Raw genomic sequence first — 24,322 nt, 5'->3', positions numbered from 1 at the left:
TGCCTTCAGGTGGGTGTGTTACATAGTTATCATAATCCGGTGTACTGTGTTTTTTGCGTAGATGAGTTTTTGTGGTAGATGGGTATTGCGTTTAGGTAGTATGCCATACGGTACCAATCCATTGGGCCACTGAATCTGCATTAACGACAACAGTTGGGGCTACAACAGCCTTAGTCCTGATGGGTTGGCGGCGCGTATGGTTGTGTTGAGAGGAGCCATACAGAACCATAACAGTGAGGCTACGTCAGCCTATGCTATGGGTTGGCGGTTAGCGTATGGTTGTGTTGCGGTTAGATTGTATCGTGTACGGTTATGGTTAAGGTTTTAGCTAGAAAGCAGGATAGTAGCCTCAGCAGCAGGAAGGTGTGGCAGCTCCAGGGAGGACACTAGACGGTGAAGGCAGCAGCAGATGCAGTAAGGAGCAGCGTGGCAGCTCCAGGGATTTTGGAGACGAAAGCAGTGGTGTCTGCGACCGGATACGAGTGTGCATTATACCACCTAAAGCTAAGCGTTTAACAATCTTGCTTCAGTCACTGTACTACTGCACACCATAACCACATTTGGAGGAAAATGTAAATCTTAATCTAATTTTGATTTTGATGTTTTTCAGCAGCCGGCCAATTGAAGTCAGAATGTCTGGGAAGATGATGACAAGCTGGCCACCAGCATGTATGCGCATTTCTTTCTGTAAGGTTTAGTTGTGAGTTTACTTTGTATTTTGGTTTATTAGTACTTGTGTTTTCAGTGATACCAATATTCATTTATCAATTTCATGCTCAGAGGACGGTACAAAATGTGTATGGCATTGAGGACAATGCTAAAGACGGAAGAAGCACAGGTAGAAGCACAGGGGTAAAGTATGTCAATACTACTGGTAAGTGTTTCCGTGCATTTTATTTAGTTTGATTTTAAGGAATAACAATGCCAATATAAATGCAAAAAAATAAATAATGTGCAATACTAAAGTGTTTTTTTCTCCTTGTGTGCATGTGAGTGTGTGCGTGCGTGTGTTAGATAAAGAATGAATGGAGAGTGAATGTTCCTTTCCAAGGATTGCCACCTTGCCATTGGTGGAAAGGCTTGTGTGTTCCAGGGATCCCTACGGCCGTTTCACACTGCAAGCGTGAGCAGTGCATGAGCTTCACGTCAGCGTAACTACACCATCACTGCAGCGGCAGACGCGCGAGAGTATTCACACTGGAAGCGTTTGCACAGCGTCACAGCAGCGGCTCCAGTGCTACATATTAATTATCACTTATATCATATGAGTATTTATTTTCAAACGCGCACTCGATCGGGTTTGCTTTTGGTAGTGCTAGAGGCTACCTTTCTGTGTTACATAATAAGCAGGCAGGGAATCCCAGGGAGGAGGCAGGAACTAACACAAAACAACACTCAAGACAACAAAAGAAAACCAAGCAAATAAAAACTGGCGAAACTAGAACACCAGAAACAAATGATAAACTAAATACAAGGACAGAGCCATGTGCTTAGACACAACACAAACATAGAAACATTAAACAAGAACACAGACAAGGCTGCCAGGGCAGAACCCTGACATAAACAGGGAGTGCAGAATTATTAGGCAAATGAGTATTTTGACCACATCATCCTCGTTATGCATGTTGTCTTACTCCAAGCTGTATAGGCTGGAAAGCCTACTACCAATTAAGCATATTAGGTGATGTGCATCTCTGTAATGAGAAGGGGTATGGTCTAATGACATCAACACCCTATATCAGGTGTGCATAATTATTAGGCAACTTCCTTTCCTTTGGCAAAATGGGTCAAAAGAAGGACTTGACAGGCTCAGAAAAGTCAAAAATAGTGAGATATATTGCAGAGGGATGCAGCAGTCTTAAAATAGCCAAGCTTCTGAAGCGTGATCATCGAACAATCAAGCGTTTCATTCAAAATAGTCAACAGGGTCGCAAGAAGCGTGTGGAAAAACCAAGGCGCAAAATAACTGCCCGTGAACTGAGAAAAGTCAAGCGTGCAGCTGCCAAGATGCCACTTGCCACCAGTTTGGCCATATTTCAGAGCTGCAACATCACTGGAGTGCCCAAAAGCACAAGGTGTGCAATACTCAGAGACATGGCCAAGGTAAGAAAGGCAGAAAGTCGACCACCACTGAACAAGACACACAAGCTGAAACGTCAAGACTGGGCCAAGAAATATTTCAAGACTGATTTTTCTAAGGTTTTATGGACTGATGAAATGAGAGTGAGTCTTGATGGGCCAGATGGATGGGCCCGTGGCTGGATTGGTAAAGGGCAGAGAGCTCCAGTCCGACTCAGACGCCAGCAAGGTGGAGGTGGAGTACTGGTTTGGGCTGGTATCATCAAAGATTTGCTTGTGGGGCCTTTTCGGGTTGAGGATGGAGTCAAGCTCAACTCCCAGTCCTACTGCCAGTTTCTGGAAGACACCTTCTTCAAGCAGTGGTACAGGAAGAAGTCTGCATCCTTCAAGAAAAACATGATTTTCATGCAGGACAATGCTCCATCACACGCGTCCAAGTACTCCACAGCGTGGCTGGCAAGAAAGGGTATAAAAGAAGAAAATCTAATGATATGGCCTCCTTGTTCACCTGATCTGAACCCCATTGAGAACCTGTGGTCCATCATCAAATGTGCGATTTACAAGGAGGGAAAACAGTACACCTCTCTGAACAGTGTCTGGGAGGCTGTGGTTGCTGCTGCACGCAATGTTGATGGTGAACAGATCAAAACACTGACAGAATCCATGGATGGCAGGCTTTTGAGTGTCCTTGCAAAGAAAGGTGGCTATATTGGTCACTGATTTGTTTTTGTTTGGTTTTTGAATGTCAGAAATGTATATTTGTGAATGTTGAGATGTTATATTGGTTTCACTGGTAAAAATAAATAATTGAAATGGGTATAAATTAGTTTTTTGTTAAGTTGCCTAATATTTATGCACAGTAATAGTCACCTGCACACACAGATATCCCCCTAAAATAGCTCAAACTAAAAACTACTTCCAAAAATATTCAGCTTTGATATTAATGAGTTTGTTGTGTTCATTGAGAACATGGTTGTTGTTTAATTATTAATGTTGTAAAATTAATCCTCAAAAATACAACTTGCCTAATAATTCTGCACTCCCTGTATTTATAAGGTTTGGCATGCTGACCCAAAAGATTTTTATTCTATTTTTGTTTATTGACAAACATCATCTTTAAAGCACTTGAACTTTTCATTTGCAGTCAGTAGAGCCAAATGTTATATCATTACAATTCTAGATTTTACAATAGATATTTATTTTATATATTATATTTATATTAATAATATTCTACTCTACCTCAGTTTTTAAAATTGTTCACCTGTTTGGGAAGTGTTTGTCATGTTTTGACAATAAAGGATAGTTAACCCACTATTAACTGTCTGTTTTCGACATCTTTCACTCAGGAGCAAAAATATGTCTTTAAACTTTAAATAAATAAAGATTTGACATTTATCGATATCGGCTGATATGGACAACTATATTGTGATAATTCTTTTGGGCCATATCGCCCAGCCCTACACTGAGGGCACACGTAAGGCTTCTCATCAGTGTGAACTCTCATGTGCCTGTTAAGGATTCCTTTTCGGTTGAAACTCTTTCCACACTGAGGGCACGTGTAGAGTTTCTCTCCAGAGAGTGAACTCTCATGTGGACATTAAGGTTTCTATGTTGTTCAAAACCCTTTCCAGACCGTCTGCAGGTGTAGGGTTTCTCTCCAGTGTGAGTTCTCATGTGACGATCAAGACTTCCCTTTAGGTTGAAACTCTTTCCACACTGTTGGCAGGTGTAAGGCTTCTCTCCAGTGTGAGTTCTCATGTGACGATCAAGAGTTTCCTTTTGGTTGAAACTCGTTCCACACTGTTGGCAGGTGTAGAGTTTCTCTCCAGTGTGAGTTCTCATGTGACGATCAAGATTTCCCTTTAGGTTGAAACTCTTTCCACACTGAGGGCAGGTGTAAGGCTTCTCTCCAGTGTGAGTTCTCATGTGACGATCAAGAGTATCCTTTTGGTTGAAACTCGTTCCACACTGTTGGCAGGTGTAGAGTTTCTCTCTAGTGTGAGTTCTCATGTGCCTGTTAAGGTGTCCTTTTCGGTTGAAAATCTTTCCACACTGTTGGCAGGTGTAAGGCTTCTCTCCGGAGTGAATTCTTAAGTGGTCTTTAAAGTGTCCTATTTGATTGAAACTCTTTCCACACTGGGGGCAGGTGTGAGGCTTCTCTCTAGTGTGAATTCTCATGTGGACTTTAAGGTTTCCATGTTGTTCAAAACCCTTTCCACACCGTCTGCAGGTGTAGGAGCTCTCGCCAGTGTGAATGTTCATGTAATGTTCAAGACTTATTTTATGGCTTATACCTTTTCCACACACTTGGCAGGTGTAAGGCTTCTCTCCAGTGTGAATTCTCATGTGTCTTTTAAGGGTTCCTTTATGGTTGAAACTTTTTCCACACTGTTGGCAGGTGAACGGTTTCTCTCCAGTGTGAATTCTTAAGTGGTCTTGAAATTTTCCATCATGTTTGAAACTCTTTTCACAATGAGGGCACGTGTAGGGTTTCTCTCCAGTGTGCGTTCTCATGTTGTCTGTAAGATTTCCTTGTTGATTGAAACTCTTTCTGCCCTGAAAGCGGGTAAAATAACTCATAGTTTCTTTCTTTTCAGCTTTTTCTCTGCTCTTTTTTGAAGTCTTTTCAGTCTGTGAGCAACTAAAATATTTTTCTTCATTTATGAAATCATGATCATTCTCATATTGATCTTTTTCTTCCATGTCCTTTAGTACTTCACACTCCTCTTTCAACAGCATCAGGTCTAAGGGAAAAAAAATACAAAAATTAACCAATAGCACAACACAACAGCCATCAAAACCATTTACACATGTAAAGCATTAACCCCTAGAGGTCTGGCATGGCACTTTTTTCTTATCAGTGCAAAATAGACTCAAAATACTTTTTCATACAGGCAAGTATTATACATCATTATAATCTGTTAAGTTTCTACTTCTATTTTTGTACTCTTCCGTGTGGTGTATAGGTTGTCGACCCTGGTTTAGGTTATTTAAGAAATGTACTTTCGCCAAGGGCTGTGACGGTATGGGAATTTTTCTTACCACGGTGAAGAAGCAACTAATCTAGCGGGTTTGTAGGTTAACCACACGTGAGTTTTCATGTTTCGTGACAGGAAAACCAACATGTTCACTTTGTCTGGTTTCTGAAAGGATCTTAACGGAGTGAAAATGTTGCTTGCAGAGCTGAATACACGCTCAGGGGGAGTGCTCGTAGCGCATATAGTCATATTTTCTGGCAACTTTCATCCTATGCAATAAAATGTATTTATTTCTACACCGTGCCATTACCTCCTTTTCGCGACGAGTGCAATGTTCACATCAATCTGTATTTTGTAGCCTATTTATTATGCTCTTTTTCTCCATTTCTGATTTAATGTGTGCTTTTGCCATCTGTTGTGTTGTAGGCCTATCTGGAGCTGCTATAACAAGCAAATTCCTCCAGCTTGGGATCAATAAAGTCTTCTTATCTTGATCATGTAAATGGGCAGCAGAAATTCAGAGCATTGATAGGCATTTCCATAAGTTTTGCCCAGTTGTTAACAGGATTTTCCATTTTGTTTTGTATTAGCTTTACATTTAATTATTTAATTCTAATTATTAACATAATAAACATATTAACAACAATAATATGAAATAAAATGTATTTATATAACTCTTGTTTTTTCTATATCTTTTGAGTTTAATAGGAAGTATGGCACAGTTTTTGTCATTGTTTGCAACCCATTTATTGTAGAATAAATTATTCAAAGTTTCAACTAGTTGCGTTAGGACGAGTGCGTTTATATACCTGGAAAACAATGTCTAAAGAAATAAGAATCGATGTTTAGCACAACTCATCAGAACTAAGGAATGTTAGACAAGGTTGAGCTCGACTTGTTCTTTCTGCAGCTTTCTCTTCTTATATACGAGCGGCGCTCAATTGTTTACATTTACATTTACATTTACAATTGTTGTGATTTCTCCTCGAGAGGCGGCGCGAGCGTCAACAGCGCAACCTTGTTACCGTCAGTTCATTATACAGTATATATTATTATTATCCACTATCGATCGCCAATTACACTAAATGAATGCAGGATCATTGTTGCATTTTAGTGATTCCCTAGTTATGTTTTGACGTTTTAATCAGCTTGTCTGGTCGGGCAAGTAAAATTCTCTTTCACTTGCACCTTCAAAAAAATCCACTTGTCCCGGACAAGCGTTAATGTCGAGCCCTGCGAACGTTGTTAAAGCGACATATACCGGTAGCATGCAGTATACCGCCCAGCACTATTATGCAGCTCATTATTATACTTCCCAGTTGTCAATCACAGCAGTATTCATGATCATTCATGCCTCTTCCCATATGGGCTTTGTAAACAAGAAGTTTCTTACAAAATTGAAATCAATATATTGTTTTATGAGAATGTGTAGGTACAATGGGCCTCATTCATGAAACTTTCGTAAATATATTGCCACACCCTAGCTGTATCATACAAATAAATAGTTTAAAAAAAATATTAGTTCTGGATTTTTTTTTTTTAGATTATGTCTCTCACAGTGGACATGCACCTACGATGACAATTTCAGACCCCTCCATGATTTCCAAGTGGGAGAACTTGCAAAATAGCACGGGGTTAAAATACTTATTTTCCTCACTGTACATACATACATACATGCTGCTCTCATATTATGGTAGCCCAGTTTGTGCTGAATACAGCCTAATGACTAGGGATGCACCGAATCCAGGATTTGGCCGAATATTGGGCTTTTGGATGGGGTTCGGTTTCTGCCAAACTTTAGAATTTTTTTCTACTGAACCACACCCTAGGCTTGCAATATGTGCGCTCCGCTCCTCGACGTAATGACGCTGCTGTTGATTATGGGAACGTGTTTACTAGGAGGACTGTCGAATGCAGTAGCTGTGAGAAAGGGAAAATGGAACTTGTGAACAGAAAACATGTTGTTTGGCAGTACTTTCAATCAAAAGAAGGCGATTCAAGTCGAGCTACATGTTCAATTTGGAATGCCGATTTGTCTTGTGGTGACAAGGACCCTAATCAATAGCCGCTGTTAAAACATTTGCATATGAAACATCCGAAAGAATACGAGTTGTGCATGAGAGAATCTACAGACAGCAGCCAAAATGCAGCAACTTCAGGTACAGCAAAGGATGGACAGTCATCCTGGCATAATGCTGCCTATTCTTTTCTTTTTTTCCCAGTTAAAATTAATGAATTTAACAACGTCCACAGCAGTGTATTTGTCCATTTATTTTATGCGTTTACTGTGATAATGGACTGAGGAGGGGAGTATGATTCGGTATTCAGTTTCGGCAGAATCTTAACCAGTGGATGCGGTATTCGGCTGAAACCCCAAAAATCTGGATTTGTGCATCCATAGTAATGACATTTTTGCCATTTAACATGTTTATGAGCAACTGAAAAAAGCACATGTCAGAGCATGTCAAAACTTCTAAAGGGCCCCAAAACTAGGGCTGGGCCGGTTACCGCATTACCGCAATACCGCGGTCACGTGACGCCTACCGCGGGTCTGAGATTGTCACCGCCATCACCGCAAAAAAACAACAAACCAAAAAAAACATTGGCCTGCATGTGTGCACGTTGTGTCTAATTCCATGGATTCATTGATTCTAATGACATGGATTGTGTCTAATGACGTGTGTCGTATATGGATTCAAGGTTTTCTAAACAAAACTTAATCAAAAGATGGAGCAAATACGACCTTTCGCGAGTTGGGGAGCGCAATGTTCCATTATAACATTCCACCTGTGTAATGTCTTTTACCCTATAATTTGAATTTCATTTTACTAAAGCATAAAATACAGGCGCATAAGCAGGACGTGCACGTTTTAATTGAACGTGCTTAACACAATTCTCTCACATGGTTGCGCAGCCGACAATAGCGGGTAGAAGTCATGAAAGCAGAAGAAGAACGCATGGGTTTGCGTCGACCGCTGGTGAACGCTTTCTCCCATAGCTGGCGAAAAAAAAAAAAAAAAAACACGGCTTCAGAAAGAACAAACTGAGCTGGACCTGCCTCAGTACTGGTAAGTTTTAACTCTCAACTCTGTTTGGGAAAGATTGACTACAAATAAGCTGTGTCTGCGAAATATTTGAACCACTGAGACAAAAGCGCACACGAGATATATAAATTAATATGAATATGTAAACATATATAATATAAATATATATAATAAGTAATATACAATCACGGTAGGCTAGTGTGAGCAGCGACACTTTGTTAAATTAAATAGCCTTCGTTAAATAGCCCCACTGAGACAAAAGCGCACACGAGAGGCATATAGCCTATATATAAATTAATATAAATATGTAAAATATGCCTAATATAATATGTAAAAAATTATTTATGTAGTATATATAACAAATATAAATAATTATATATATAGCCTATATAATTATTTATGTAATATAAATAACATATATAGACATATATATATATATATATAGATATATATATATATATATATATATATATATATATAGACATATATATATATATATATATATATATATATATATATATATATATATATATATATATATATATATATATATATATATGTGTGTGTATGTTTGTATGTATGTATGTATGTATGTATGTACAATCATTAGCCTAAAAAGTATTCGTTAAATAGCCTTGAACCACTGAGACAAAAGCGCACACCACACGAGATACGTAAAATAATATATGTAAATGTTATAAAATATAAAAAATAAATATAAATAATAAAAGTAGCATAATATAGGCTACAATCAAGGTAGTGTGAGCAGCGAGTGAGTGACTACACTTTGTTAAATTAAATAGCCTTGAGCCTTCGTTATTCTTCATTAACCACTGAGACAAAAGCGCACGCAAGATGTAAATTGTAAATGTAAATTAATAGCCTGAATATTTAAAAATATGTAATATAAAAATATAAATACTATAAATATAAATATAAATAATATATTATATTATATGGGCGGGTGTGCGCGAAAGTCATTATAGTTTAAGTGATTGTTTGATGACGACGACTGTAATCTGAAATTAAAAATATTGGAAATAAATAAACAAATAAATATACATTACTGATCAATACCGATAAATAAAAATGTGTTTGTTTGTCTTTGTTTATGCTGTTCCATCTTCAGATCTGTCAGTCGGGATCTGATCTGCTCTCTCAGCAAAAAATATGAAGGCTGGGATGTAAACCATGGTCTAGTCTAGATTTCGTTTTGCCAGCACTTTTTTTTCAGATATCATTCCATTTCTGTTCTAATTGTTCCTGTTCTAAACGTGAAAAAATAAATGTAAAATAAACATGTTCCTTATTATGTTCAATTGCCTGCGCTGGTGTGTGTGTGAGCGGCTGTGCGCGAAAGTCGAGCGGGAGCCCTTTAAAGCGGTTTACCGCTGAACCGCGGGAATTTCTTGCTTTTCAACCGCGGTAAGAAAAAATCCATACCGTCCCAGCCCTACCCAAAACCCCCTCAGACCAATAGGGTTTAAAAACCAACATACAACTGGATCCTATACCCACTTAACTGAAAAGTGTTCAATGTGTAGTGACTGGAACAGATCAGACACACAATTAATGACTATTTTAATAAATAACCCACAAAACCCCTCACCCAACAAGCAAACTATGAGTTAAGAGTTCTTCAACTCTGCAATCCCCAAACCCCGAAACAAGTACTGCAAAAAACACATCAGCAAGATAAGACCTAAAGGAATTATAGAGAATTGAAACAAACTAATACACATGAGAAATGTATAAACGTATCCCATCGCTAGATTTTCCTTTTGTCTTTTGTTTTTGACTATGGATTAATTCACTCTCTTTTGTAATGTTTTAGAATTGGCTTTATGCACAGCTGCACTACTTCCTGAACTTCAGCCAACTCCTTTGTTTCCTGTCTGCCATTATTGGACAAACTGATTAATCCAGGTGTGTCTGATTATTGTTGCTGTGACTACAGAGGTCAGACACACCTGGATTAATCAGTTTGTCCAATAATGGCAGACAGGAAACAAAGGAGCTGGCTGAAGTTCAGGAAGTAGTGCAGCTGTGCATAAAGCCAATTGCTTACCATAGCTAACAAAGATCCCATGTATAGCATGTTTAATATCTAGTATGAGCTTCAACTTAGGGCTGGGCGATATAGCCAAAAAGTGATCTCGATAAATATTGTGGTTTTAAACTACTCTTTGATGTCAGAATATGACAAACACTTCACGTTTTTGAATTCCTTACACTTTTCCAGCAATTTTTCCTTAACTAAATAAATTTCTAAATAGAAAAAATGAATGTCTTAGTTTCTGCATGTTCTAATAGGTGATATTGTTTCTAGTCATGAAACAGGTTTGTGTTGCCTGACTTTGGCATATATCTTCGGCACAGTTTGCAGTGCAGTATTAATAATATTACATGTTTTTTGTCTCTTAGAAATGCACATTTGACAGTGAGTTGACAGTAGTAGCAGCATCCAGATGTAAATTTATGTTCATCAACAAAAACACAGACAATCTGTAAAAATTGTAACAGCCTAATCTTTAAATGGTAAAATATATCTTATATACAAACATACATATATGTGTAGTTCTGAAGCACACAAGGTAGCAGGGTCGGCAGAACGGACCCGAGTGCAATGAGGGGAAGGGGGATATAATCAGTGTTGGGGAAGCTACTCTGAATCTGTAGTTTGACAAGCTACAAGCTACTTATAAATTAAAGTAGTTAAACTACAGTCAAGCTACCCTTCTGAAAAAGTAGTTGAACACACTACAAGTTACTACCAAAATGTAGCTAGCTACATCGAAACTATTTAATTTATTTTATTATTTTTTTACAATGAAATTGCAAATTTACAAATAACTGAATAATCGTTAATGAAGAATATTTTCAGTGAAATGTTTGGGGCTTAAAACAACACAATGCAATACAATTATGATAAGAGTTAAGTTTTAATTAGTAAACTATCCAAATATACAATAATGTATATTTATAACTATATCTCAAACTGACTGTCAAAGTGCAAAATCGCTACAAATGTCATGTCACATCAATGCAAGAACCACATATAAGGCAACTTGGATACACAGGAGTAGACAAAAATGCAGGTAAACTCACAGCACGTGCAGTGATGCATCATACTGACTGTCTGTGTGTGTGTGTGTGTGTGTGTGTGTGTGTGTGTGTGTGTGTGTGGATAAGTGCACTAAACTATATCACAATATTGTTTTCTATTCAATTGACAGATGCTTTGCCAGTGCAATGACGCAAACACCACATCAGTGATCTTTCAGGTTCTTTATAAAACTGGTGGGACAGATTAAACTATGGCAGATTATATATATATATATATATATATATATATATATATATATATATATATATATATATATATATATATATATATATATGTGTGTGCTTGAATGTGCCTGTATGTGCTTGAAGTCTTCGACGCAGCGTTTTAATCTTTTGTTTGTATAAATCAAGTGTAACCTTTACTAGCTGATTCGTGTGAAGTTATCAACCCACTCCTGTGCGTCCTTTACATAATCATCAGACGATCTCTTCTCTGTGAACCGTAAAGCTGTGAGATGTGCGATGAAACAACAGATGGCGGTAACACTCGATTTTAGTATGTGATCAAATGAGAAGAAAACACTGCTGCTGCAATGCATTGCAGGCTCGTCAAAACACAAACGAAATGTCGCGCTATAACCGCTACTTGCTGGAAAAAGTAGTTTGCTACTGGAAAAGCTACATTGTTTTAAAAGCAACCGAGCTACTGACAAAATACTGAAAAATGTAGTTAAGTTAGTTGCGTCGCTACTTGTAGTTAACTACTCCCCAACACTGTGTACAATGAGGTGTTAACTCTACCCTCAGACACCAGTGGCTGACTTCAGCTGCAAGAGTCACCCTGGCACAAGTCTTTCTGCGGGGGAGCAACGCTGTTTTGGTTTCACGCTGTGCAAGGAGCTTGTAGGCGGCCGGGGCTGCACCTGCCCAGCAGCCCCAGAGACAGGACTGAATACATTTTTGGAACGCCGCTGTCTGTTTCAATGTCGACGACTGATTTAACAGCATTGCCAAACAGGCCAGGAGGAGAAAGTGGAGTGTCCAAAATAACCCTTTTATCCTTCTCATTTATTCCTGACAAATTTAGCTATAGACCTTATTTGGTAGTTACATAGCACCTAGATCTGAGTTATCATAAAAAAGCCAGGAAATTTCTGTGGTTTGATTGTATGGGACCTTTAAAAGTTAGTTAGTCATCTAATTTGGTCACATGTGGTCTTTGATCAGCCAAAGAGAACCCCATCAAACCCATCCTGATCTCACCCCACTGTCTCCCAGTTGCAGTCAGAATTAAATGTAAGATTTAGCCGCTGGCTTTCAGGACTGCCCCTGGAACGCCACCTCCAGACCTCAACTCACTCCTAAAAGTACATGTTCCCTCCCACCAGCTGTGGCCACTGAATGAGCGACGCCTCGGCTCTGTGACCTCTATTCAGATATGAATATTCTGTTCTATATCATAATCCACATATCAATGCCCATTTCAATCTCCAATGACATTGTGGAATATGAACTAAATCTTCTATAGTACAACATGTTAGCTAAACAGAGAGCGCTTCTGAGGATGAGAAATAATCCCTTGTAGACAACAAATGTAAAGCTGATCAGTCACATTTCATGCTTTGCTTTATGCAAAACACAGATTTTGTTAGATAATGTTATTATCTAGTGTCATTAAGTGACATAAATTATTGTTTTTCAATACAGAAGTAGATTTTGGGTTTAATGTCACACAAGTAATTATAAAAGGCTATTTCTGAATTATTTTTTCCTAAAATTAATGTGTTGTAATAATGAATGGACGTCAGATCTTCACAGATCCACTTGAAGTAGCGTTAGTGTTTATCTGGTCATGTGATCTCAACATGTCTGCCCACATGAGGCGATTCACTCCATGTTAAATAATAGCGCTTTAAATTATGACACCCATATGACATTCTTCAAAAATATCCTTCATTTTTATAGAGCTGGAGATTTTAATAATGATCAAATGACTGAGTTCAGCTTTGAGAATGAAACCAACCTGTTTGTTCCTCAGTTTCTTCATCTTTCACTCTCAATGTTTCTTCAATCTTCACGTCTTCTCTCTCCTCTTTCTCTGTTTGTTCCTCAGTTTCTTCATGTTTCACTCTGAATGTTTCTTCAATCTTCACGTCTTCTCTCTCCTCTTTCTCTGTTTGTTCCTCAGTTTCTTCATGTTTCACTCTGAATGTTTCTTCAATCTTCATGTCTTCTCTCTCCTCTTTCTCTGTTTGTTCCTCAGTTTCTTCATGTTTCACTCTCAATGTTTCTTCAATCTTCATGTCTTCACTCTCCTCTTTCTCTGTTTGTTCCTCAGTTTCTTCATGTTTCACTCTCAATGTTTCTTCAATCTTCACGTCTTTACTCTCCTCTTTCTCTGTTTGTTCCTCAGTTTCTTCATGTTTGACTCTCAATGTTTCTTCAATCTTCACGTCTTCTCTCTCCTCTTTCTCTGTTTGTTCCTCAGTTTCTTCATGTTTCACTCTCAATGTTTCTTCAATCTTCATGTCTTCACTCTCCTCTTTCTCTGTTTGTTCCTCAGTTTCTTCATATTTCACTCTCAATGTTTCTTCAATCTTCATGTCTTCTCTCTCCTCTTTCTCTGTTTGTTCCTCAGTTTCTTCATCTTTCACTCTCAATGTTTCTTCAATCTTCACGTCTTCTCTCTCCTCTTTCTCTGTTTGTTCCTCAGTTTCTTCATGTTTCACTCTCAATGTTTCTTCAATCTTCATGTCTTCACTCTCCTCTTTCTCTGTTTGTTCCTCAGTTTCTTCATGTTTCACTCTCAATGTTTCTTCAATCTTCACGTCTTCTCTCTCCTCTTTCTCTGTTTGTTCCTCAGTTTCTTCATGTTTCACTCTCAATGTTTCTTCAATCTTCATGTCTTCACTCTCCTCTTTCTCTGTTTGTTCCTCAGTTTCTTCATGTTTCACTCTCAATGTTTCTTCAATCTTCATGTCTTCACTCTCCTCTTTCTCTGTTTGTTCCTCAGTTTCTTCATGTTTCACTCTCAATGTTTCTTCAATCTTCACGTCTTTACTCTCCTCTTTCTCTGTTTGTTCCTCAGTTTCTTCATGTTTCAAACTGAATACACTTTCAATCCTCAGGTCTTCACTCTCCTCTTTAATAAACACCATCTTTATTAATGATCTCAGTCGCTTCTCCAGGAGTTTTTCTGTGTGTTTGTCCTGTTTAAGACGTAAAATAAATCCACATTAAATCTCTGAGTGTCTCAATCAGCTCTAGTTCAGTATCAACAGTCTCAGTAACACTCAAAACTAGCACTACAAACTAATAAAAAACAAATTACACAGACACTATATATTATTTAATGATTGTAGAAATCAAGATAGAAATAATAAAGCGCTTTGAATCACTGAATCATTTTCCAAAGCAATTGATTCAATAAAGCTCAGTTTCTCCATCATCTCTACTCTCCAGAGACTGAACTCATGTTTATATGATGAACTGAGTCTCTATCAGCTCTAGTTCAGTCTCAGTGACACTCAACACTAGCACTACACACTAATAATGAACACTAGAGAGTGTGATAAAGCTCAGTTTCTCTCATCATCTCTACTCTCCAGAGACTGAACTCATGTTTATATGATGAACTGAGTCTCTATCAGCTCTAGTTCAGTCTCAGTAACACTCAACACTAGCACTACACACTAATAATGAACACTAGAGAGTGTGATAAAGCTCAGTTTCTCCATCATCTCTACTCTCCAGAGACTGAACTCATGTTTATATGATGAACTGAGTCTCTATCAGCTCTAGTTCAGTCTCAGTAACACTCAACACTAGCACTACACACTAATAATGAACACTAGAGAGTGTGATAAAGCTCAGTTTCTCCATCATCTCTACTCTCCAGAGACTGAACTCATGTTTATATGATGAACTGAGTCTCTATCAGCTCTAGTTCAGTCTCAGTAACACTCAACACTAGCACTACACACTAATAATGAACACTAGAGAGTGTGATAAAGCCCAGTTTCTCTCATCATCTCTACTCTCCAGAGACTGAACTCATGTTTATATGATGAACTGAGTCTCTATCAGCTCTAGTTCAGTCTCAGTAACACTCAACACTAGCACTACACACTAATAATGAACACTAGAGAGTGTGATAAAGCTCAGTTTCTCCATCATCTCTACTCTCCAGAGACTGAACTCATGTTTATATGATGAACTGAGTCTCTATCAGCTCTAGTTCAGTCTCAGTCACACTCAACACTAGCACTACACACTAATAATGAACACTAGAGAGTGTGATAAAGCTCAGTTTCTCTCATCTCTACTCTCCAGAGACTGAACTCATGTTTATATGATGAACTGAGTCTCTATCAGCTCTAGTTCAGTCTCAGTCACACTCAACACTAGCACTACACACTAATAATGAACACTAGAGAGTGTGATAAAGCTCAGTTTCTCCATCATCTCTACTCTCCAGAGACTGAACTCATGTTTATATGATGAACTGAGTCTCTATCAGCTCTAGTTCAGTCTCAGTAACACTCAACACTAGCACTACACACTAATAATGAACACTAGAGAGTGTGATAAAGCTCAGTTTCTACATCATCTCTACTCTCCAGAGACTGAACTCTTTTTTATTCTGTTACTTTACTCACACAACGCTGATAAATGTTAGATAAAGCAATGCTGTGTTACATTTAATAATACATCATTCATTCTGCCTGTAAAACTTTGAAGATGGTTTCTATCATTTTAAACACTTTAAACGCTTAAAACACACAAACCTTTCTTCAGCCGAATCACAACACATGCGGGAGCGCGGCGCGGACTTATGACGTCACACCAATCACACCAAAATAAAAGTCCCGTTCTCTCTCACTCACTCACACACACACACACACACACACACACACACACACACACACACACACACACACACACACACACACACACACACACACACACACACACACACACACACACACACACACACACACACACACACACACACACACACACACACACTCACTCTCACTCTCACTCTCACTCTCACTCCAGTCTACATTCACAGAAGTGCCCAAATACAAATAATACAAGAGATGACCAAAATTCAGGGCTGAATGTATTGGTGAAATACATATTTAAATGCATGTTGTTCAGTGATGAGCTGAAAATATTAGGAAACTAGTAAAGACTGAGAGACTTTAAAGGTTTTGTTTAGGGGAATGCATTATTTATACAATACAAACGATCTTTGTGTGTGTTAGCACTGAAATGCATGTCTGATATTAAAAATATCTATATAGCTATAAAGTTAATTTAAGTGTAAAGACACCTGAAAATACGTGTACAATGTCTAACCAGAGTAAACAAACTCTTAGGGTTTAGGGTTTGAAGTTTACCGTTTTTTACAATCGCTATGACAATTTTTTGCAACAAATTTCCTAAACTCTTAACGCACACTGCAAAAAATGCTTTTCTTACTTATAGTCTTGTTTTCAGTCCAAATATCTAAAAAATCTTACATTAAGAAGCATTTACTAGACAAGCAAACTTTTTTTGTCTTGTTTTGGGGGAAAAAAACTCAAAATTGATGAGGTAAGAAAAATAATCTTAATTCAAACAGAAAACAAGATTATTTTGTTTACCCCATTGGCAGATTATTTTGCTTATTTTAAGCAAAAACTCCCTTCATTTTGAGTTATTTTCCCCCAAAACAAGACAAAAACTTTTGCTTGTCTAGTAAATGCTTCTTAATGTAAGATTTTTTAGATATTTGGACTGAAAACAAGACAAAAATACTAAGTAAGAAAAGCATGTTTTGCCGCGCACCAACACACAATTGGCAAAACGGTTCATTTCATGTCCAAAATCACACATTGTAAACTAAACTGCAACACTAGTTTTATGAACAATAGTTTTAAAACCCAGGGGGTGCCAGGTTGATGCGATCATGATGGGTACAAGTCAACTGGAGATTTGAAATGACTGATAACAAGAACTGCAGGCAGTAGTAGGCGAACGAATAGTATGTCCGAATCCTCAGTATTCATAAAAGAGTAGGCAAGAATATTCTGGCTGATAAACTAATTCTCGCGAGATTCGGACGTGTGCGTACTTAAGTTGTGTCCGAATATGCCTACATACCTACTATATAGTAGGAGAAAACAGTACGTGAATGGAGTAGTATGGCGGAAACCTCAATATTTCTAAAACAGTAGGCGAGAAATCCCCGGATGGCCTACTGCGTCCGCCCAGATTCTGAAGTGTGCATCCAATGGACATAAAATATTAATATATTAAATACTGATATATTAAATATATTAAGTTGCTGTAAAACATTTCTTTTTCATATAGCTAGCGTACCAGTTGTGCTTCATTAAACACACATACTTCATAAGATTTTTTTAAAATCGTGTTCTTGAAATCATTGCTTTAACTGTGTACAAGGACAAACGTTTGTTTAAAGAAAAAAGTGCGTTATGCACTCTTAACCATATGCAATATAGACGTGCGTTTAACATTTGACGGGGGACATTTTACAGACATTATGGCAGATGAAACTTAAAAAAAAAATACATATTCCAGATAAAAACACATCAACACCATGTATGTGTTTTATGTGTGCTATGATGTCATCGTCAGCTTTTGTCACCACCCTCCATCACTCCTCCTGCCCTGATTTTCTCATCTGGCCCGGATGTTGCTGTGGCCTCTTCATCCTCGGGGAGCCCTGAGCCAGCAAGGGGCGTAAAAAGAAAAAACTTTGAGGACCTAATCTGGGAGATGGAGGAGAGGGAGGCTGCGAGAGAGCGAGAAGCAACAGACTGCCCGTGTAATGCACTGCACATTAGAGATCGACCGATATGGGTTTTTCTATAGCCGATGCCGATGTTTAGGGGTCAGGGTCAGCCGATGGCCGATATGTGCTGCCGATTTTTTTAGGGCTGATATCTTGATTTTTTTCCCCCTTCATTTGCATGCTAAAATGTCACAACATTTCTAAACTTAACATAATTTATCGAACACTGACTTGAACCATCTCTCTAATCTTAATTTTGTGCACTGCACGGTATTAAAATTAAATATTTATCCAAAGTTAACCAAACAAATCAATAAACTGACCAAGTATTAAATATATAAAACTGGTAATATAAAAAAAAAAACACATCAAACATTTACATAAAAGTTTTAGAGTATTTATTTAGCAGAATTTTTCAAGTTAGTTGGAACAAATGTAACCTTAAATATACATTTAAATAAAATAAATACAACTTTATAAATAAAAATCAATTAAACGGAAAAATATAAAATAAAATATATAAAAAATAAATAATAGTAGTGCTGCAAACACACTAGCAACCAGCAAGATTTGTGTTTGGTATAAATGACAGAACATCTAAAGTGCATTCGAACTTTCTGCTTTTTGCAACTTTCTGCATTTTTATAACAACTGGTCAACTTTCAGTGGGATCCGAATTCTGGCCCGACTACAGAATCAAATCACTGAGGGTGCTTCAGAAATTACTGAGAGTGCTCTAGTAAAGTCTAGATGTTGGCTAAGCACCGGCTCCAGCATACAGTGAGAAATTTAGGATTATTTACAAGTTCAAGTTATGAAAATAAATAAAAAATTTTGCTACAAATGTTTGTCTATTAGTCTGCCTTTACATTGCTTTAATGCATTACTAGTATTTTTACATGTAATTTCCCTGAGAACCAGGAAAAAAAGGCTGTGAATTTAGCCTTTTTTTTTTTTTTAGGTCATTTCATTGTTTGGAGCATAAAAAACAAATGTATATTTTTGGGTAAAAAAATAAAAAAAAAATCATAAGTTATATGCTACATCATCTGCTCTGTAGAGGACAACATAACATGAAAATGTAAAACATGAATAGGCAAAAACAATGGGATTTTTTTTTCATTCACCAATCAATTTTTATGCTTCAAGGTTGTTGTTTTTTTATCCAAACTTTGAGTAAAGATGACTCACATGTTATGAAAGATATACGCCTAACAGGATAATTAATGATAAACATGACCATACATGCAATTCATCTATACACTACATCTAATTTGCATAGTAATTTGTTTTTGGGAAAATATGTATTGTAAAAAGACATGTAATAATGGGAGTAATAAAAAGGAATATTTTTATAAGAATCTCATATTTCATAAGATATCCAGACTTAAATCTGTGTATATTGTTGAGAAATTCACTAAAATATGTCCTCTACAGAGGCAAAAGCTCTATTCTGGGTCTCAGGAGGATATTTCTGACTCGTGCAGTGAATCCAGCATTTATATTCGATTAACAACTATATCTGTGATTGGTTACATCACTCACCGCTGCACAAACACATTGTAAATAGATGCATTTGGCGCTCTCCAGAGCGCGAACACAAATGTGCAAATCTGCCTAGTCTGTTTCGTCAGTATATTATTACAGTATCAACTGAGAGTGCTTTTTGCTCGCGTTTGAGAACCGGGCCTGCATCAAACCATGCTTCCGAACAAATGTCACACTGTTCTGGTTCCGGGCCGCTCCAGGACAGCTAATTTATGTGTGTCCGAGCACGGTGCCGTCTGTGAGCGGGGCGGAGTAATATAGCTATATCAGGCTGCAGTGTGTGTGAGAGCTGCCGCCTTCTCCACCCCACACACCTAACCCCAGCTGCTCCCGACGAGCTGGATGGCGCCTTGCATGGCTGACACCGCCGTCGGTGTGTGAATGAGTGTGTGAATGGGTGAATGTGAGGCAAAATGTAAAGCGCTTTGGATGGCCGTAGGTCTGTTAAAAGCGCTATATAAATGCAGTCCATTTACACACTGAGAGAAATTCTCCGACTCCAATACAGGAAAAATAAAACAGAACTTATAACATTGGGGGCTAGAATGTTAGCAAGCAAGCTGCTGATATTTTTCACGGATATATTAAACACGGATATTGGCCGATGCCGAAATATATTAAAAAATGACAAATATCGTCCCGATATATCGGTCGACCTCTACTAGTGACCTGCCTGCAATATTCAGCAATGAAAGGCTATACTCACGACTAGTTGACCTGTCGTGGCCCTCAGACCTGGGTGCACCCAAGCAATGCAGAAACATCAGTCAGTCATGATCAATAGTGTTAGTTACCTGCATGCTGATTTGATAATCTAAAAATGAAATGTTAAACTCACCACTAGTTGACCTGTCACAGCCCGCAGACCTGGCCAGTGGCGTGCACAAGGTGGGGGCCGGGGGGGCTCAAGCCCCTGCCCCTTTTGTCTCAAAATGTAATGTGCCCCTCCCTGGTAATAGTAAATAATATTTAGGGGCCAAGCACCGAAGGTGCGAAGGCACCTATTGAAACCGTTCCCGTTCTTATTATTATTATTAGGGGCCAAGCACCGAAGGTGCGAAGGCACCTATTGAAACCGTTCCCGTTCTTATTATTATTATTAGGGGCCAAGCACCGAAGGTGCGAAGGCACCTATTGAAACCGTTCCCGTTCTTATTATTATTATTAGGGGCCAAGCACCGAAGGTGCGAAGGCACCTATTGAAACCGTTCCCGTTCTTATTATTATTAGGGGCCAAGCACCGAAGGTGCGAAGGCACCTATTGAAACCGTTCCCGTTCTTATTATTATTATTAGGGGCCAAGCACCGAAGGTGCGAAGGCACCTATTGAAACCGTTCCCGTTCCTATTATTATTATTATTCATCTTCTTCTTCTTCTTCTTCTTCTTCTTCTTCCGCCACGAAGTCTATGGCAGCCCATAGAACCGTATGGTAAAAAGTTGTGAAATTTGGCACACTAATAGAGGACAGTCTGAAATGTCACCGTAGCAAATTTGGAGTCTCAAACTCAATCTCTCTAGCGCCACCATCAGTCCAAAATTTGACTCATGTTTATGCTAATAACTTTTGAACCATAAGGGCTAGAAACAAAATTCTTTTTTCCTCTGATTCCTTGGCTCAAGTCGATTCCATTGCACCCTATGACGTCATTTTCCGTCATAAAAATTTTCCCGCCATTTTGAATTTTCCGAAAAACCTACTTTTACGAACTCGTCCTAGATGGTTCATCCGATTTGCACGAAAATTGAACCAGATCATCTTCAGACCATTCTGACAAAAAATCTTGCAAATCAAGTTGATTCGTCAAATCATTTGCGATAAACGCGCAAACAAATTTTACGTAGCGGTTGCAAAAACACTCTTAAGGCAATATCTCCGCAACGCTTTATCGTATTCAAACCAAACTTGGTACATGTCATTACAAGCATGACTTGAGGCAATATACAGCGTTTCGGCGCAGCGCCACCTACTGGTCCGGAGATACGAAAAATGGCAATTTTTGCTTATAACTTCTGAACTGTTTGTCCAAAAATCGTAAAAGTGGTCTCGTTACATTCAGGACGGCATGCCGAGTCGTCTGATATTCAATTTTACCATATCGGCCATTTTGGCTGTCGGCCATTTTGAATTTTGTCAAAAAATGCTATATTTTACAAATGCATTAGTATATTGTTACTAAACTCGGTATGTGACTTCCTTGCTATGTCCTGAAGGTACTCAAAAAGTTTTAGGGCAGTGCCACCTTGTGGTCAAAAGATATAACAAACTTGACAAAAATGCTAATAACTTTTGATTAAATTAGCCTAGTATATTGAAACTGGTCATAATAGAGTCATTGGCTCATGCCGATTCAAGTGCAACCTATGATGTCATTTTCGGTCATGATAATTTCCCCGCCATTTTTAATTTTCCAAAAAACCTACTTTTACAAACTCGTCCTAGACGGTTTGTCCGATTTGCATGAAAATTGAACCAGATCATCTTCAGACCATGCTGACAAAAAATCTTGCAAATCAAGTTGATTTGTCAAATCGTTTTCGATAAACGCGCACACAAATTTTGCGTAGCGGTTGCAAAAACACTCATAAGCCTATATCTCCACAACGCTTTATCGTATTCAAACCAATCTTGGTATATGTCATCACAAGCATGACCTGAAGCAACATGCAGCGTTTCGGCGCAGCGCCACCTAATGGTCCGGAGATACAAAAAATGGCTATTTTTGCTTATAACTTTTGAACTGTTTGTCCAAAAATCATGTCTTCCGCACCATGCTTTGAAGGTACTCAAAACGTTTTGGGGCAGTGCCACCTTGTGGTCAGAGGTTATAACAAAATTTACAAAAATGCTAATAACTTTTGATTAAATTAGCCTAGTTTAATGAAACTGGTCATAATACAGTCATTGGCTCATGCCGAGAACAGAGATACTAATTTTTCCATATTTGGTCAAACATCCTGTCCTCAATGTTCTTATTTGATCAAAACCTACTTTTTCAAACTCATCCTAGACCGTTTGTCCAATTTCCACCAAAATCGAATCGTATCATCTTCAGACTGTGTCAACAAAAAGTTAGGGATTTTGCATCAATAGATGAAACCGTTTTTGTAAACCGCAGCGACGAAGTTGAGCCATTATGCCAAAATTACTCTTGAGGCTGTATCTCTGCAATGCTTTGACATATTGGCATCAAACTTTGCATGTGTCATTGTTCCCTTATTCTGACCACACCACATCAATTTCGTATCTGTGCCACCTATTGGTCAAAAGTGATAAACCATTAACTTACATTATCAGTGACTCAATATATGATATTTCAGCCATTTTGCCTAATCTTCTTAAACTGTATAATTGTTAATTGTTGCAGTTGGTCTGACACTCTCAGACTACAATGCATTTTCAGCCTTTGGCTTAAAATCATCTTAAAACGTGATTAATTGCTCATTGCTCCAGTTGATCTGACACTGCCAGCCATTTTGGCATGTCTTGTCTTCTTCTTTGCGCTTGGCCCCGGTATTGCTGCTTGCAGCTATATTTCATCTTCTTCTTCTTCTTCTTCTTCTTCTTCTTCCGCCACGAAGTCTATGGCAGCCCATAGAACCGTATGGTAAAAAGTTGTGAAATTTGGCACACTAATAGAGGACAGTCTGAAATGTCACCGTAGCAAATTTGGAGTCTCAAACTCAATCCCTCTAGCGCCACCATCAGTCCAAAATTTGACTCATGTTTATGCTAATAACTTTTGAACCATAAGGGCTAGAAACAAAATTCTTTTTTCATCTGATTCCTTGGCTCAAGACGATTCCATTGCACCCTATGACGTCATTTTCCGTCATAAAAATTTTCCCGCCATTTTGAATTTTCCGAAAAACCTACTTTTACGAACTCGTCCTAGACGGTTCATCCGATTTGCACGAAAATTGAACCAGATCATCTTCAGACCATGCTGACAAAAAATCTTGCAAATCAAGTTGATTCGTCAAATCATTTGCGATAAACGCGCAAACAAATTTTACGTAGCGGTTGCAAAAACACTCTTAAGGCAATATCTCCGCAACGCTTTATCGTATTCAAACCAAACTTGGTACATGTCATCACAAGCATGACTTGAGGCAACATACAGCGTTTCGGCGCAGCGCCACCTACTGGTCCGGAGATACGAAAAATTGCAATTTTTGCTTATAACTTCTGAACTGTTTGTCCAAAAATCATAAAAGTGGTCTCGTTACATTCAGGACGGCATGCCGAGTCGTCTGATATTCAATTTTACCATATCGGCCATTTTGGCTGTCGGCCATTTTGAATTTTGTCAAAAAATGCTATATTTTACAAATGCATTAGTGTATTGTTACTAAACTCTGTATGTGACTTCCATGTCATGCCCTGAAGGTACTCAAAAAGTTTTAGGGCAGTGCCACCTAGTGGTCAAAAGATATAACAAACTTGACAAAAATGCTAATAACTTTTGATTAAATTAGGCTAGTATATTGAAACTGGTCATAATAGAGTCATTGGCTCATGCCGATTCAATTGCACCCTATGATGTCATTTTCGGTTATGATAATTTCCCCGCCATTTTTAATTTTCCAAAAAACCTACTTTTGCGAACTCGTCCTAGACGGTTCATCCGATTTGCACGAAAATTGAACCATATCATCTTCAGACCATGCTGACAAAAAATCTTGCAAATCAAGTTGATTTGTCAAATCGTTTTTGATAAACGCGCACACAAACTTTGCGTAGCGGTTGCAAAAACACTCATAAGCCTATATCTCCACAACGCTTTATCGTATTCAAACCAA

General features: G+C 38.2%; 1 protein-coding gene across 1 annotated transcript; it reads right to left on the bottom strand.

Moving 5' to 3' along the window:
- Window positions 1-2,202: 2,202 nt before the first annotated feature.
- LOC307144070 (uncharacterized protein) lies at window positions 2,203-16,020 on the bottom strand (the record flags this gene model as incomplete). The annotated part of the gene is made up of 4 exons (XM_079846052.1): window positions 15,955-16,020; window positions 13,191-14,376; window positions 4,542-4,823; window positions 2,203-2,462 (listed from the first exon to the last, which is right to left on the bottom strand). The coding sequence occupies exons 2-4, from the start codon at window positions 14,323-14,325 to the stop codon at window positions 2,203-2,205; spliced, it is 1,677 nt and encodes a 558-aa protein (XP_079702178.1). The 5' UTR covers window positions 14,326-14,376; window positions 15,955-16,020.
- Between the last annotated feature and the right edge of the window lie 8,302 nt (window positions 16,021-24,322).

The sequence above is a fragment of the Gobio gobio genome, assembly GCF_949357685.1.
Source record: "Gobio gobio genome assembly, chromosome: 1".
Lineage (NCBI taxonomy): Eukaryota > Metazoa > Chordata > Actinopteri > Cypriniformes > Gobionidae > Gobio > Gobio gobio.
This window is presented reverse-complemented; position numbering and strand designations above follow the sequence as displayed.